Below are 17,097 nucleotides of genomic sequence, written 5' to 3' on the forward strand. Positions count from 1 at the left end.
AAGATTTCAAACTGCAACATAAATACTAAAAAAAAATCTGTGCCTAAGAGTAAACTAATAAGGATGTCAATCTTCTGACAAGTAATTAAGAGATTGTTAACTTCTTTGAGACTTTCTCCATCCATCATTTTAACATGGACATATAGAAATGAAACAAATTTAATGGGAACATTTTATAACCATATTTTTAAAAATACTGGATTCTGTGGACTGTTAGAGTTCACAAGCCCAAGTCCTTACTCTGTACAGGAGAGCATTAGCCTCCCAAAAAGTAAAAGAAGAAAAATCAAACTTACTTTTTTGATTCATGAGTAACACTTGATTACTTGGTATGATGAAGCACTGGCAAATCCCATACTTCATAAATGCCATACATATGCATTTTTATTTTAATTAATCTTTTAGAGGTTAGATTTGGTGACAAAGATTTGCTGACAACAGATTCCAATTTATGTATTTCAGATTGGCTTTTTCAAAAGGAAATACAAACCGGTCCCTCAAGACATGAACAGAAGAGACAGCTGGAGTTTTAAAAGTGGGAACAAAAATGACTAAGAAGGCAAATAAACATTTGATTTTAAAATGAAGAAATTAAAATTCAGATCAATTCACAGGAGAAACATCAGCAACAAGAAACCTAGGCCTTGAGCTAACTTGCTCTTACAAAACATGCTTTATTTCCTTGAACTGTATGGAGGATACACCTTACAGTACTGTTATAATATGAAAATGATAAACCAGTTTGTTCTGAACTCTCCCAGAAATATTTGAAATGCCATATATATATATATATATATATATGGTTTCAAACAGACAGAAGAGCACTAAAGATAGAGAGAAGAATTACTTACCAAAAGGAAGTAAAAAGTAATAATTTGTAAAAAGTAATAATTTTTGGCCAATCTTGGAAAGTAAGATCTCAAAAACATTAGCTTGAGTTATTCTATTATTTTTTAAGTTTAAATGATATTTTGATTAGGCATTCAAGAAGAAATCCTCTCATCTTGTTCTGACCTTTTACCAAGGGTAAATTAGCTCAATCCCCTGGGACTGTAAGTAGAACACACAGACACAGAAATGGCTCTCAGAAGCTCTGGGCTTCTGCAGGTAACCTCGTAAGCTTTGGCTTCACAGGCACAGCCACGTCACTGAAGGTACTTAGACACCCAGGCAAGCCAGAACCAGGAAGGCCAAAGGTGAATTCAGAGCAGGGAATGGTGTGGGGTAGCCTGGAGATGCAGCTGTAGAAAGATTGAAGTACTGGAGATCATAATTTGTAGCCATCTGTAACATGGTACTTGCAAGCAGGATAGAATTACTTGTTTCATCCTTTCCTCAGACAGTGCTGCCATAAGGTTTTGGACTTCTCCAATGAATTATTTCTATGTGGGTTGTTTTTGTTTTTTTTTAAAGCAAGTATTTATTTTTATTTATTTGAAGATTTTTCTATATTCTAATAGGATTTAGTGCTAGCATTCTTCCAGAACCTGAAAAAAAAGACAGGCTTCAGCTGACAAAAGAGAGACACATACCCAACGCCTCCAACTGCCAACCGTAATGGGCCAAATTTTATCTTTAAATCAAGTACTTTAGAAAGTACTTAATAAGGAAGTCACTTGGAGAGCCAGCATGGGTTCTTGGAAGGGGTCAGACAAGTCCATCCAAATGGGCACCCTCAGCAGCCACTCGGCGGAAAGGCAAACGACTGAACAGAAACAGGGGTCAAGCCACTGCTCTGCTACTCCAGGAGGTTCCTTCAGCTAGCTAAGTTTGCACTGCCACCTAGCTTTGGTGAATCAGCACAAGCCACAAGGGAAAAAACCCTTCCTTTGCTCCCCAGAACAGCTGGAGAATGTCCAACTTCTTCAGTAACTGAGTTTATCGCACCAGAAGGCCAGAGTGTGGCCTTGGATGTCTTTTTGGACTGTACCGAGAAAGGAATGTCATCTGTGCAAATGCCTTGAAGCTGCACCCTCATATGGGAATTAGCCTGAAAATCAAACCCACGGCAAGTGCCTTCAGCGAGCACTTTGCTACCAGAGTGCTTGGTGCCATAAGAGCCATGTTGCCCACAGATTCCAAAGGTATTTGGGACCATTTTGTAACTTCCTTCCACTCCATTTGATGCCAAAGATGTGGATCGCTCCAAAGTATGTTTTCCTCTAATGTCTACAGTGCAAGGACAAATGAATGTGCGCGTATTTTTTTAAAAAGTCAAAATGAAGTATGTCAAGAATGAAATACTTTCTTGCAAATCTGTGTGAAAGCTGTACCAAAAAAATGCTTACCTTCCACATGGCTTTAGTGAATTTTTGCACTTTAACCAAAAAATCCTTTGAACAGAAATTAGTTTGACATTGCAGCATACTGTGAAAAATATACCTCAAATACTGGAAGAAGCATTCATGTTCTTATGAGTACAAACAATGCAAGGAAGTAAAACCAAAGCATTTTATTTATCTTTGAAATAGTTTACATAAGTCAGTACATGTGATAATAATGCCTTGGAAATTGGACACTTTCTATTCAGAGTTATTTGTTAACATGTAAATGTTAGCTGCCTTTTCTTAGGATATGAAGCAAAATTATGAAGTTTTTATTACCAGGTTGACAAAAAATGAATGTACAAGGTCCTGATGGTAGCAAGATTATAAAGTATTACTCAATTGCATTTTATTAAAAAAAAAAAAAAAAAAAAAAAAACAAAAAACAAAAAACCAAACAAGTTAAACACATGAATGCTGTTTGTTCTGCAAGTTCAATTCTTTTGTTAAATTTCATTTAATAAATAACAGTTAAATCTACTAAATGTTGCTGGAATGCCTTTTTGGACAACTTAAAGATGCTTAGTTTGAATTGCCTTACCATATTAAAAATATTTGATGGGATAGAGTATGAATTTTAAGTGGAGACTGCTCCCTGACTTGGACATCAGGTAACAGTTTAGGAGCCAGATCCTCATCTGCAGTACTTAGTCCTCTGTATTTAGCACAGGTAAGAATTTCTACAACTATTGGAAATAATAGTAGCTATAGATCCCTTGTAAAGGCTTAAGCCCTTTAGCCACATCGTACAAGGACTGGATTTCACGTTGCACTGGATGCTTCCTGAAGAAAGCACCTAAAACTTACTGACAACTGACACAGTGAAGCTCTCGCACCACTATTTGTGCACTGCTTCTGAACCGCTCCTAGAGGAGTGACCAGGAAAACATTTGTTATGCATGGTCTGCTACTTTTCATCTCAAAGGAAGGCAGTTACCAGAAAAAATACAGTCCTAATTCCCTGTCCTGTGAAATAATTTTCTTCAATATTAAGTAAATTACCAAAAATTATATTTATGCCCTACAAGGAAATTATAAAAAATTAACTCTTAAGTGATTTATCACAACTTTAGTCTCAGCAACAACAAAACAATGCCGAATAATATTTCAGTTCTAAGACAGAGAAAATACTAATTTTATACAAAGAGTGTTTTTAAAATACGTTTTAACAAAGTAATGCCACATAGGACATAAGCATATTCTTTTATATTATTTGACTAGAACCATTTTGAGAGTAAATATATTAAGGCAACATTAAAAATCATAACAAAAATAGAAGTACTTGATTGAAAAATAAATGCATCCATTTTTATTTTGCCACCACTCTTCAGATAGAGCTGGTGAATAGAGGTATTGTTCTTCCCTGTGCTGAACTGAGTTACTGACAACATGGATAGCAGCAGCAGACTAAGAAGTATCTCATCCTAAAAAATCTAGACTAATGAAAAAAAAAAAATTCTTCTATTCTGATGGACACTTCTCAAACCCCAGATTTTTAAGAGACCAATATAATCAATTTTCACATTTTCTCATTAAAGCCTAACAGCTTTGATACCGTTAGATAGAACCTGATAAAAATATATAATTTAGTAAGAATTTAAACCCAGAAATAGAATGAACACCCCAGTTAAGCTTCTGCTACAGCTGACACCAGTACAAGTCCAGACCTTGGAAAATTGTGCATAGGGGTGAGAACAGGATTCTTTATTACAGAATTTCCAGTGTGTACCTTCTATATGCAGTTGCACGTCGCTGGGGAACTCTCCAAGTCATCAGTGTTCACTCCATAGAGATCAATAAGTTGAGGATGCACCCTGTGAAGCAAGGAAGTGAAACTTTATCAGTCAAATGTCATCAACTCTCACAATGGGTGTGCTGCTTTTTGAGGTTGGCAAGAATGAATATGTACAAGCTCTCATGGAAATAAATCAGGGTAAATTACATTTTGACAATTCCTATAGGATCATCTTTAACATATATATATCCTACAATGTGATCTGCCTTTTATTTTACATACCAGACTTACTCTGAGCTGTGCGCCTTCAACTAATCCTGTTGAAGTGGCAGAAAAATGAGCCACTGCCCACTTAATTCCATTGATAATCCTCCCATTTCCTATGTATTTGTAGAATCATTCTTAGATGCTGGATATGGAGACTATTCTCAAGCAGCATTAAGTTTTCCACAATTGAAGAACTACATGTTTTTCTTAACCTTACATGTGCTGCTTTTCAAGTAGGAATCCTTGCCCCAAAAGGAGCTCCTCATGGAGACACATTATATACCTCTGTTCTCCAAGAAATGGAAGGGTAAAGTAACAGGAAAAAAGAAACAAGAAGTAGTGAAGTAACAAGAAAGTGCTGGAGTGGAAGCTGATGAAGCACCAGGATGGAAAGGCCATGTGAGTTACAACAAACCTTTCCAAAGAGGAACGCAAGGCACCCAAGGCAGAGGCCCATGCGATGGTGGAGGGGCCAGACCCTCCCGTGCACAGCAGTTGTACTGCAGGAGCACTTAGAACACCTGACTCTGTACCGTCTGTGCTCTACAGAGATGTGACACATCTCAGACTGCAGCACTAATCTCCTATGGGTACGTGGTCCCTAAATGGGATGTTTAACCTTACCGAACGTGCACTTCTGATGCTCCCTTCATTAAGTCTCCATCTATATTCCAAGGGTGGTTTCCTTCTGCATTCAGACACACGTTTTCCCTGGCATCAGGTCCACTTTTAAGCCTTGGCTGTACTTTTACTTCTCGAACCGTGTAGGTCTCAACAAAGGGAAAATTGAACTAAACCAAGCACAGATAGCAAATGAAAGATACAGGTGGCAGCTTAGAACAAAATGGGTTACTTGAAATTAAAAAGCTGGCTTTTTTTTTTGCCCTGAGTGGGGACATTTAACTCAAGCTTTGACCACATGGGCCATTATATAATCCAGCTAGCATTTATATATTACTGTGGTGTTTTTATCCTAAATAATGCTTCAGGAAAAATGTTAGTGTTCCATTTGTATTCCCATATTGGACTCAACCAACCTGCAGGTAAGGGGGTATATTTTGTGCATGAAAAATACTTCCAGAACATGTGAAAGTCCAAGCAGATTGTCTCCTGTGCTCTGTTCATCACTACCAGTAATCTTGTCCTAAACCAGGCTAGCTAGAATTCTAGTAAATGGCTGTCTTAATCTTAAAGGAGGGCCCACATCTCCTTGTCCGATTTATAGCTACAAAGACAGAGAGAAAAGCAAGGCCTTCCTCCAAAAGCATAACTGGAAATCTTAAGCTATTTCTTCAATTCAGCCATTAGTGCTGTCCCCTGGAATTGTCACGCATCTCTCCCCCAGACTCCCCGGCTGTAGATGAATTCAAACCCAAACCTTCCTGTTAAAGTGATTTCACATAATCCCAGAACATCCGAATTAGTACCAGTGTGCTTGGGCCATGCAGTGAGGCTTTAGACAGCAGAGAGATCTGTGTTTGAATGCTTTGTTTTTCTCTTACAAGACAGAATTATGACTACAATTTCAAAACACAGTTCTGCAAGCATCATAACTAGATGGGATGCACACCCGCTAAAAATCAATGCTCACAACCCACTGCTACCAGCACAGCATGCTGTGACCTGCTGAAATTACCAGCTTTACCAATTTTTGACAGAGTTGCGTGATGCCCCCACGGTTCTGCATTCTTCATCTCTGTACTAAACAAAATTCAGACACAGCATGCATTTCCTTATTGTGGTGAAAGGGCTTTACACCCATAAAACTATGGTACAACACAAACACAATTTAAACCACAACAGATGGACTGAAATAGGCTAATCTGTATTAGTCTAGTGATTTAAAAAAAGAAGAAAAAATCAGATAAAAAGGGGCTAATGTATTCTGACAGGAAGCTAAGTCTCCTTATGAGGATGCTAACATTAATTCTTGCAGCTTGTCTACTTTCACGATTAACTGTTCTTTTTATAATCACCAGAAACAAATTTAACGGTACCTGGTTTTTTGCACTGGTGTATCTTTTCAGATGCTTTATAAACTCTGTTCGAGAAGTATTTTGTACAACAATAAGAGCCATGCTTCCATTATTCAACCTGAAAAGCAGACCAAAAAGATATTTCATTCATTTGGAAGCATAGCAGGCTCTTCAATAGCCTAGATAAAAAAGAAAAATTTTAAAAGCCTATAAAAGTAAATTAATAGGATAGTCTCAAAGATTTTTCAAATCCTTTTGCTGATCCCCACCCCAAAGATCAATATAAATTCTGCACTGAAGCTATTCAGCATTGATCTATTTATAAAATACATTGTAATAATAACTCATAGACCTTTATCAATAGCCATAATTTCTTGTACACAATACATATTACCTAAGAAAAGCTTGCTTTTCTACTTAACAGATGGTTTTTAAACATCTCTTTTTCCTTTTTAAAACTTCTCTTTTTACTTTTCTCTCCAGCAACATCCAACAGTTACCCTAAGTGCTGTGAGGCAGAGCTGTACCCAGAAAATAGCGCCATGGTGCATGGAAGCCCCCCAGCACAGACCCAGTGCAGATGGGTGCCCCCACCCCCTCCACCAACATCCATGCTGCCCTAACAAAGGCTGCCATCTCCAACTCACTCTCCTAGCGGTTCTTAGTACAGTTCTATTTATACGTTTCACAAAAGAAAATAAAAGTTAAGGACTAAGAATTTTGTACGAGATAAAACAGTTGTGTACTACAGATTAAACAAGAAGAGCCCGACGGTGCAGATGCTCAGTGGCTCTCAGTTTCCGGTCACCATGGGTGTTTTAGCATCTTGGAGAACTGGGGTCAGACATGAGCCAGTGTCAGTTCCCCCATTCCTTAATGGAACATACCTGGACACAGAAGGTAACAACTGGAATATGCACATACCCGTGCCTAAGTCCCATCTGAGTTACAGAGACAGATCAGTGTTCAACAAGAGTATCTGATAAACATGGCAACCGCTGATGAGACTGCCTTCTGGAGAGAGATGGTTTATTTCCTATCTCCTGCACATCATACATGCACACATCGATTTATTTATACAGCATCTATGTTTGGAAAATACCTTAAGAGTGTTTAAAAAAATTACTTTTAGTCTACCAGCACTGAGAGTGATAGTTCAGATAGTTACTGAACAGCTGCATCAGGAATGTTCTCAGACTATGGTAACAGCACTATTTGGGAGGGTAATTGTTATATAAATATTAAGCAAGTCACCTGGCACAGCAGTACTTTGCTGATTTAGGGAGGAGTGATGATGGCATTTAAAAAGTTGCCTCCTTATCATATTTGTTTCAATAAAAGGGCACAGCACGCTACTGGGCATTCAGCAAGAGGGTCTTTCATCTTTAGAAATTACTAAGAATTCTCATTAATGCTCTAGAAAGCCCATCTGCAGTGAAGCACAACACCTATGCTGTGAAAAGCACATCCCACAGGGCTCACATGCAGAGACACCTAAATGTATCGGACATATTTCTGCAAATTTAGACCAGCGTAACTGGTGTTACAGGCAGCAGCCAAAGCTTGCATCCCACTTCAAATGTCTTCACATGGCAGAAACCTCTTGGGAAAAAAGAAGAGAGAGAAGAAATCTAGACGTGCTCCTTCCATAGTGGGTCTCGAGTCTTTAACAATCAGTGCCACGTTTTTGTTCCCCATATTGAAAAGACTTACAGTCAACACTATAACAAAGGAAGCTCCTGTTTGAGTTTACCCTTCCTACTCTACTAGCTGACTACACTTTAAGATTATTTTTAAGAAGAGATGAAAGAACAAGGGGTATTCTTACATACAAAAAAATAGGGAGCTCCACTGAGCAGCTATATTGGGAGAGAAACTGGCTTATTCAAGCCTGCAATAATTGCATGGAGTTGTCACAAAATTCCCTGTCACTGAGAAATGGGGAAGAACAGATAGAGAAGCAAAGCTAAAATTCTCATTAGAATTCTCCAACTGACTGGAATATAAAAACACTTAATGCAGAACAAAGTTCCTAAGATGAGACAGCATCAGAGCACTATCTGGAGGACTATGAAATTAGCAGGACCCTAGTAGCAAAGACAACTTCTCACTAAGAGTTTAATAATAAATAATTTGGTTGTACATTGTTTCCAAGAAGTCAAATTCTACTAGATAAGCCAGTAATTTTGAAGAAAAACACCTCATCAATTCTTCTCTAATTTCACCCAGTGACAATCTAATGAAACAAAAGAGATTCATTCCATAAACTTCCCTGAGTGTTGGGGTTTTTTGGTACACATTCATGCACACGTACGAGTCCCTGCATTCTTTTTTGAGGGAGCATTTTGTACTTTGCACACAACTATGAGGTTTTTACTTGCCATTCTGCTCAATTGCCGACTGGATACAACAGGTACAAATATTTACCACCTAAGAACTGCTTTGGTCACCACAAAGCAGGCTCTCAACAAGGAGCTAAAGGCAAAATGAGTCAGCATCAACAACCAGGTTACATACTCCTTTCTTTCCTCAAACCCTGCATGCTTCATTTCTCAAATTCTGAAGGAAACCAAACAAAAAATGTTAAGAAGAACAAGACAAGTGTGAACTTTAGTCCTTAATAACATGAGAAAGATGCATATTTTGGTTTTGCTGGCTGTAGAGCAGAAGACAAGGGCCACTTTTATATTTGAAAAAATAAAATAAAATCTAAGGGTGAAGTTTCCCCATAAAGCCAAATCCTATGACAGATGACTGCTCGATGACTACTACTTAAGTCAGACTTGCCAACTAATTTAATCACAGCAATTATCCACTCATAATTCTAGTTAGACTGCTTGACCTTATTTGCCTGATCCAAAAACTGATTACAATTCCTGGGATTATCGAGTCTGCTGCAGTCTATGCTCCCTCCCCCAGTCCAGAGGGACTAGACTACCTAAACATAGGCTCATATTCTCGGAAAAGCCAAGGTCTTAAGGTAAGATGTCAGAATTTATAGACATGACTAATTCTCTAAACCCATACTGACCTCGTATTAGGTGCCAAGCCTCTTGGTGCCATTGAACACAGACAAGGGATTGCCATAATGCTCACATTCAGGAAGTGACCCTGAATTCTCTGCCATTGATCCTTGCTACCTAAATATAACAGAGTAATTCTATATTACTCCATTTAATTGGCCATGGGTCACTTTTAAAAAATCCTAAAGGCAGAAACTCACCTTTTTTCGTTCTCTCTTTTTTCTTTCTAAAAGGGTGGAAACGCGTAGGTAAAAAAAAAAAAAAATTCAAGTCATTTACACATTTAAGCAACACATACTTTATAAAAAAAGTAACATAGTAGTAGAACTGAACAAATAAATAATACTGAGTGGAAGACTGCCTTGTAACAAAATCTATAACAGTCTACAGGAAACACTTCACAATATGTACAAGTCTGCAGTTGTCAAAAAAAAGTATTTTTTTAAGATTATATCACCTGTTGTTAAAATTCGAACATAGTAAAGAATCTCTACAATTTCATTCTTCAAAGACACATTTTTGTAGCTTTGGAATTTCTTGAGTCAGTTTTGCTTACCTGTCCTTCTCATGAGAGTCTTCCTGCAGAATTTGTAGAGGGAGAAATGATAATTCACATTCCTCTGGCCTAGAAAATATTGGAATTTATTATGAATGTAAACAGAAAATCTGACTGTTAGAAAGACTTTTATCGAAGTTAAGATGATTTTAAGGAGATTCTAAATGTACAGAATTTATCTCCTCTTGAACTTGTAAGAGGGATATACATCACATCTAAGTTAAATCTCTCTGCAATTAAGACAAATTACTGCTCTCTCTATCAGATTTATTATTTCACTTTCCTCAAGAAAATGAGAAACACTAGAAACACATAACATCTCTTGGCCTACTTGAGATCTGCCAGTGTTTTGATGAAAGCAAAATCCTTCCTCTGACTGGAGGGCATCCAGCGGTGCTTCTCGGCCAAAGCCAAAGTCCTCGCCCCAAACCCAAACATGGCCGAGAACCCAAAGCGCAGCAGCTTGCTTGGAGTGCTGAAAGTGCACACATCCACTGCTTGAATGTGTCCTAAAGTTTCATAGATACAGAACAGAAAAAAAAAATAACATCTATATTTCAAAATGACACAGAAATTACCATTTCTTTTTCGTCTACTTTAGCTGAGGGAAAAAACCCCCTCCAGACCCCTCTCTCTCTAGGAAATGAAGTTTTACTGACCGAAACCAGAATCAGTCTAGATAAAATTGACTCTATCGAAGTAGTCATTTCAGATGCTTGAAAATGTGAAAGTAATGGTAAAACATTTGGCTACTTCATGAGGCTGCAAAGGGTCTGACTCTTCATTCTGTGCACATTTTCAACAACTAGAATCAAGGAAAATGTAACATCGCTATTATCTGCATAAATCTCTGCAACCATTTCACCAAATACATGTAATGACTGCACATTTTACTGGAGGATATATGGGAACTCTTAGACAGAGGTTTTAAATATAATCATGTTTACAGTTATAAAATATAAACATATAATTCTGTTCAAGGTAGGGTATATACACTTCTTCCTTAGTAAGACCCTGGGCATTTTCCATTGGATTCAGTGCCTCTGATTTTTAAAGAAAGACAAGTTTAGATTCTGCCTGTAAAGGGTTTTGTATCACGACTTGAGAAACAGAGCAAAGGCTCTTCCACTGCAGACTGCAAGATCATGAGAAGAGATACTCAAGAGGGACCTTACTCTTTTTTCCCTTTTTTTAATTTTAAAAAAGTTCTAAAGAAAGACTGCTTTGAGAATAAAACTAACATTGCCTGATAAAGTATTTGCTATTTCCTAAGACCCAAAAATAAGGTTTTCACTAGCAATCTACTTTTCCCTTTTAGCATAATTATGTTTTCACATTCAAAACGCATTTATTGTGCAGACCCAGTGGCAAATGATACAGTTTTTTCTACGAATATAGCTTTCTTATAGAAACTGTTAGTAATTAAAAGAAATGCACCTGGAGCTAAAACCAGGATAGGATCATTTGGGTTTAGAAGCCTTACAATACAAGTTACAGTGACACAGCAAAATTCTATGTCTTTACTGAGCAACTGGTTATGACAATCTTCTACAAGCTGCTTTATTATTTAAAATCTCTACTGAATATAAAAATATTTACCCATTACAATGTGCAATGTTGCTGTCACTGCATGTTTAATACCATAGAGTGTATGAGCCAAAACATTTGTAGTACCTGTAAAAGTGAACAAAACCTGCTGTAAAAAACATAAGAGATACAGAATAACAAGAACAGCATTTTTAATTACTGCAATTTCAAAAAAAAAAAAAAAACTTCCCCATAAATCGTCTTGTTAACAGCAGAAATACTGAAAAGTATTAAATTACAACCTTTAAAACTTCCAGAGGTCTATAAAATCTTCTCTGCAAATTCATTCATAAGTGCCATAAACAACAATGCCGGGGGGGGGGGGGCAGGGTGCGGGCAGGGGGAGAGGAACAAGCTTTTCAAAATATTTCCTGCTTGGGTTTTTTAAACCATCTCCTTAATAATCACCTCTCATATACCCAAGTGCTGTACTAAGGAATGAGAAGGCAGATTATCTAATAAGATGTATTTGGGGAATATTTTTAGGTTGATAAAATAATACCCAGACAGTGTAAAACTGTAAATTTCCAAAGCCAAATGACACTTAATCTCGTCAAAGATAGCTGCTGTGCTTCTTGCAGGCTAGATTTTAGATTCTTAGAAGGAATAGTGAATAAAATTAATTATTGCACATCGGCTTCACAAATAAGAACTCAACGACTGAAAAGCAGTGAAGGCAGAATGTGACATCTGACAAAGCAGTGACTTGCATTCAGTGCACCAAAACTGATCCATCTCACTTCTATTTGTCACTGCCTGGACACCAGCAGCCAGGCGTTCTACCAGCCACCAGAGAGCAGATTTTGAAACAAGGGAGTGAGTAAATCAGGTGGCAAATAGAAGAACAAGTCGAAACCCAGCAATGTCAGCACAGAGTTGAAAGGAAGACTAGAAAATCATCTGTCAGTATGTAAAAGAAAGAAGCAGATTTCTGAAGGCCCATGAGTGGTGGTGATTGATATGTCAAGGCACTTTACCTGGGTAAAAAACATGGAGAGTTATATGTAAATTTTGCCCTTCTGCTTTAATGCCTAGGACATAAAATATTGTGCATCAGCTGACTTTTTAATGGAAATTTATTTTTAAAATCATGAAGAAGGAGTAGTTGCGTCTTTCCTAAATGGGTATGGTTTAAAAAAACAAAGAAATCAAATTGATTTTTCTCATTTCTGGCATTACTTAGCCAAGCAGCAGAGCAAAAGAATTCATCTCTGGAAAAATAAAGGCCTGCCACCAAACAGGCAGAATATTGACTTCTTCATATGACACTGATTAAGGGATGAATAATTCAATAACAGTTTAATTAAAATAACAAAAATTACAAAAGAACAGTTTAGAACCTAACATTCCCATATAAAAATGAGCTCACATATATTTTCAAATTATTTTCTTGTTTGAGTTATTTAATAAGCTACAGCAGCAACAGACAGTTCTGGATGTTAAATTTGCCCTAAGTTTTATGGAAGAATTACGTGTCTTTCTAAATTAGGGGAAAGAAGAGAGGAAAGGCAAAGACTATCACATGTCAAACAACAGGCACTCAATATTTAAATAAGCACTTTTAAAGCATCATGCACCAGATTGAAAAATTTTCTTTATCCCCAAATCCTGCTTTGATGTCATGCTAAGTGTAAAAAAAAATACAGAATTTGCAAAGACTGATGTACACAATTACAAAGCTCTAAAGGCATCATGCCATTCTTATTCAGGAATATATCTTTGATTTTTTTCAATAATTTCTCTAAATAAAAAATAGTAGCATAACTGCGAATCTCACAGATCACTTGTTAAGTCCTCAGAGCACCTTAGCCTCTGAAAGTAATTCAGAACTTCATGGAAAGCTGCCATAACACCAGAGAGAGGAGCTCTGCGTTCCCACTATATCACAGAAGTGAGGTACATCTTCTAAAGTAACAGATACCCAAAATTACAAAACCCCCTACATTTGACCTAAAAAGCAATTCTTCACAGAATACTACAGGTATATGCCCAACATCATTTCACGTTTGCGTGACTTCAGGGATTTAACTTCTGGATCCAACTAGTTCTGCTTTGCCAGTGAAGGTAGCTAAAGATGTTAAAGAAATTTATTAAAAAAGCTCAAATATTTCCTTCCATCGGCATTATACAGGTCTTATCACTGTTATGGGTATGTCTCCAAAACAAAGGAAATCACACATACAAGCAGCAGACCGTCACGAGTCAGGCAAATCATGTTTACTTCCTGTATGTCAAAATAGGGCAGTTGTTATTCTAAAAAAATATTTCACTTCTCACTGAAGATCAAGCTAATAAAAGAGCACAAGGTTGAATGTAGTTTGGAAGACCAAGCTTGGTATGAGTTTAAGCTGCGATCCTGATTTAAGAGTAATTTATCAATGCAGATGGCAGCAAGATACCTAACGACCACAGCTGAAGTCGGTACCAATCCTCAAACCGTCTTTAATGAGACTTAAATCTCATTCCTACTAAACAGGATAGGCACAAGTAATTGCATCCTTCTCTTAAATCTTTGGAGCTCATTAACATTTGCAGAAGTAAACAAAGCAAAATCCCACCCTTTCAGGACTCCCAGGAAGATAAAACAAGTTCTGTGTAAAAAAACCCCGAAGTACCACATCCTTCCTTTCACAAGTTGAAGAACGAGACCAAGCATAGTTTTGTGGGAGCAAGCAACATCGTACTTAGTACATGCCTACCAGCAGTTTTGATCCCAATAATGACTACATACCTCATTAACTAAGTCCTGTACAAGCAGGATGCCAGACAAAATAACCCAAATCAACACAAAGAAGCAAACCCAAAGCATGCAGCCTATAAACAAAGCAGCAACGATAAAAATTACACAAAAATAATGATACAAGCCTTCCTGATTTAAATGGTGATTCAATAATGGTTTTAATGGCATTATTTGTACTCCCAAGTAATCTCTTTCCCCTGTGCAAGCTCAAGATATTGTTTACCAATAACAACTGTTCCCCTGAACACTACCATATTACTTCAGAGACTGAAAACCTTTGATGCCCATGACTTGCACTGCTCATATTAGTAAGTCACTAAGACTTACTAATTAAGTCATTTTTAGTTCCCATTTCAGCTACTCAATTTAACGTGAAAAGGTTTCATCCATACAGTTCCAGCATCTCTATCATCAGCATTTTTTTTACCGAAACAAAGATTTTATTACTTCAACAATGTAATTCTGTTCAAAACATTGACTGACTTTCCTTGCACTACGAAAAACGCCCTACCACCTCCTTCCCACCAAAAGTGCAAAAGCATCTCAGTAAGAACAGAGTATCTGCAGGTCATGTAAAGCATGACTGATGAAGGTACCAAACAGAAATTGTAGAGAAAAAAATTGTCCTTGGAAGTGCAAGCACTTCTGCAGTACAATTAACTTAATTAACCAGACGACATGAATATTCATAAGGCTGTTAATGTCTCCCCCATCCAAACAGATAAATGTGATGTAATGACTTCCTAGTCAAGCATAGCTAAAATTCTGATGAAAACTGCACCAACATTTTGGTTCTTTGCCTGAAATATCACAGAAATTAACAGTCCCTCAGTAATATTTTATTTTCTGAATTAATTGGGAATCGTGAATTTATTTAAATAAACCACTTTGGACCAAGAGGTTCACAGGCATCAGATATAGATTGTCTCTTGTTTTGTAACAACTGGATAGCTTTTTTAATGTCCTTCCACTGTTCCCCCTCCCCTTTCTGTTTCCCCCTCCGTACAGTTTCTTAGCAGTAGTTCCCATAGCAACAAACACTCTTGCTAATGGCCAGCAGTACAACTGCAGGCTTCCCCACATTTCATCCATTTGATTTGGACCATAATAAGGCAGCTCAGTAGAGTATTTCAGTAAAAACATACTCCCCTCTGGACCTCTCTCTTCAGGAGGTAAATTGTTTCAAGAGCATCTCCTTCCCATCAAGATGACTGAAAGTTCAAAATGCTGTCTTAAGTACTTATTATAGAAGCTAAAAACAGATTTTAAGCCACCCACATAATACTATCCTGTAATTCAGTTGCTGTTTCTACTTGGCTGGAAAATGCTAATAATTTTGTTCAGTGGATTTCTGGTGGGGAAAAAAATAGTTAACTGACCAGAGTTATATCCTCATGAGAACAAGTATCATACTTACCTGTTTCCCAACTAACTACCTCATGGAATATCAGGAATATGGAAATTAAACAAACAACATATTACTCTTAAGAACCTACTAGAAGTTTCTCACAATATCATTTTATAAACTGCTCTGATCATCTTTCACAAAATCTATGCCGTTCTATGTAAGAAACCGTACAGAATTCTTTTGGGTTTACGAGACCTTTCTGATCATATTTGTCTTAAACTGAGGAGAGGAAGCACCAAAGAGGAGGCACAGTGACCTACACACAACATGGAGTCTGGTGCTGAGAGATTCTGTCTCAGCACCATGGAGATATTCAGAGTAACTGAGCTGCTAAGTGATGGCTCAACTTCTGTGCTCAAATTCATTACCTTCATGTCTTTGAGACTGCTGTCTCTTTTACCAAGGGTTTTTAACCTGAGAAAAAGCTAATGCAACCCTGCTCCTTTACAAGCCACTAATGCTCCTTTTGTAAGTGCAAACCAAACCAAAGCATTTCAAAATTTGCTTGCTCAGTTCAAAGTGACATGCTCCTTTTTTTTGTAGAAAACTAAAAACAGTGATTTGCTGTTGGCTGTTCCTACTGGCTAGAGGAATTTTTTCCTTTCCAGATAAAAACATCTGAGAAACTATGTCAAGTAGTCTTAGCAGACATCCACACCAGAGAGTAGTGTTCATGCAAAAATACCTCTCTTCTTCTCAAGAGAAATTATTTATATTCCAGTCCAGAATCAACCCCGACTGTACTGATTTGTGTTGGTTTTGACTAGGGTTGTTAACTGTCCTCCCAGTGGCTACTAGGGGGCTGTGTTTTGGATTTGTGCTGAACACAGGATTGATAACATAGAGATGTTTTTATTGCTGAGTGGAGCTTACACAGAGCCAAGGCCACTTCTTTTTGTACTGCCACACTGGCGAGGAAGTTGGGGGTGCATGGGAGGGTGGGAGGAGACACAGCCAGGACAGGTGAGCCCAAATGACCAAAGGGATATTCCAGACCTTATGACACCATGCTCAGTATATAAAATGGGTGGAACATTTGAAGTGATGGCATTTGTCGTCCCAAGCCACTGTTAGATGTGATGGGGGCCCTGCTCTCCTGGAGATGGCTGAACACCTGTCCGCCCGTGGGAAAGCAGGGAATGAATTCCTTGTTGTTTTGCGGGCGCACACAGCTTTTGCGCTTTTTTAATGAAACTGTCCTTATCTCAACCCAAGATTTTTCCAGCTTTAACCTTTCTGATTCTCTCCCTGATCCCACTGGTGGGGCAATGAGCAAACAGCTGCGTGGGCTGGGTTGGGCGGCTGGCTGGAGTTAAACCACAACAGCTCCTGCTAAAGCCTTCCTGCTGGGCAGAGCTACACTCCAAGGAGAGCAAATACAAAAACTGAGGAGAAGGGACACACAAGCCCCCTAACACAAACAAAACCACACCACAAGATACAAGTTAATAAAAGAGCAAGATGACTTTTTAAGAGAGACA

The 17,097-nt window shown here is 37.8% G+C and overlaps 2 protein-coding genes across 5 annotated transcripts in view; one reads left to right on the forward strand and one right to left on the reverse strand.

Annotated features, from left to right (window-relative positions):
- Nucleotides 1-2,713, forward strand: part of ITGA4 (integrin subunit alpha 4) — a 35,028-nt gene extending 32,315 nt beyond the window's left edge. Inside the window, exon 28 of the mRNA XM_040069351.2 lies at nucleotides 463-2,713. Within this exon, the coding sequence (XP_039925285.1) occupies nucleotides 463-555 (93 nt within the window). The 3' untranslated portion in view covers nucleotides 556-2,713. The remainder of the gene's footprint in view (nucleotides 1-462) is intronic.
- A 66-nt stretch (nucleotides 2,714-2,779) lies between these two features.
- The window catches only part of CERKL (ceramide kinase like), a 50,907-nt gene continuing 36,589 nt past the window's right edge, over nucleotides 2,780-17,097 (reverse strand). For 2 of the 4 annotated variants that reach the window (XM_040069355.2, XM_058421324.1), the window contains exons 6-14: nucleotides 12,446-12,499; nucleotides 11,481-11,555; nucleotides 10,213-10,390; nucleotides 9,882-9,950; nucleotides 9,526-9,551; nucleotides 9,334-9,442; nucleotides 6,324-6,420; nucleotides 4,951-5,117; nucleotides 2,780-4,138 (exon numbers count right to left, since the gene is read on the reverse strand). In XM_040069355.2, coding sequence (XP_039925289.1) covers nucleotides 4,057-4,138; nucleotides 4,951-5,117; nucleotides 6,324-6,420; nucleotides 9,334-9,442; nucleotides 9,526-9,551; nucleotides 9,882-9,950; nucleotides 10,213-10,390; nucleotides 11,481-11,555; nucleotides 12,446-12,499 — 857 coding nt within the window. In that variant the 3' untranslated portion in view covers nucleotides 2,780-4,056. The remainder of the gene's footprint in view (nucleotides 4,139-4,950; nucleotides 5,118-6,323; nucleotides 6,421-9,333; nucleotides 9,443-9,525; nucleotides 9,552-9,881; nucleotides 9,951-10,212; nucleotides 10,391-11,480; nucleotides 11,556-12,445; nucleotides 12,500-17,097) is intronic. The other 2 variants (XM_040069354.2, XM_040069353.2) reach the window with 2 other exon arrangements.

Source organism: Hirundo rustica, chromosome 7, assembly GCF_015227805.2.
Source record: "Hirundo rustica isolate bHirRus1 chromosome 7, bHirRus1.pri.v3, whole genome shotgun sequence".
Classification (NCBI taxonomy): domain Eukaryota; kingdom Metazoa; phylum Chordata; class Aves; order Passeriformes; family Hirundinidae; genus Hirundo; species Hirundo rustica.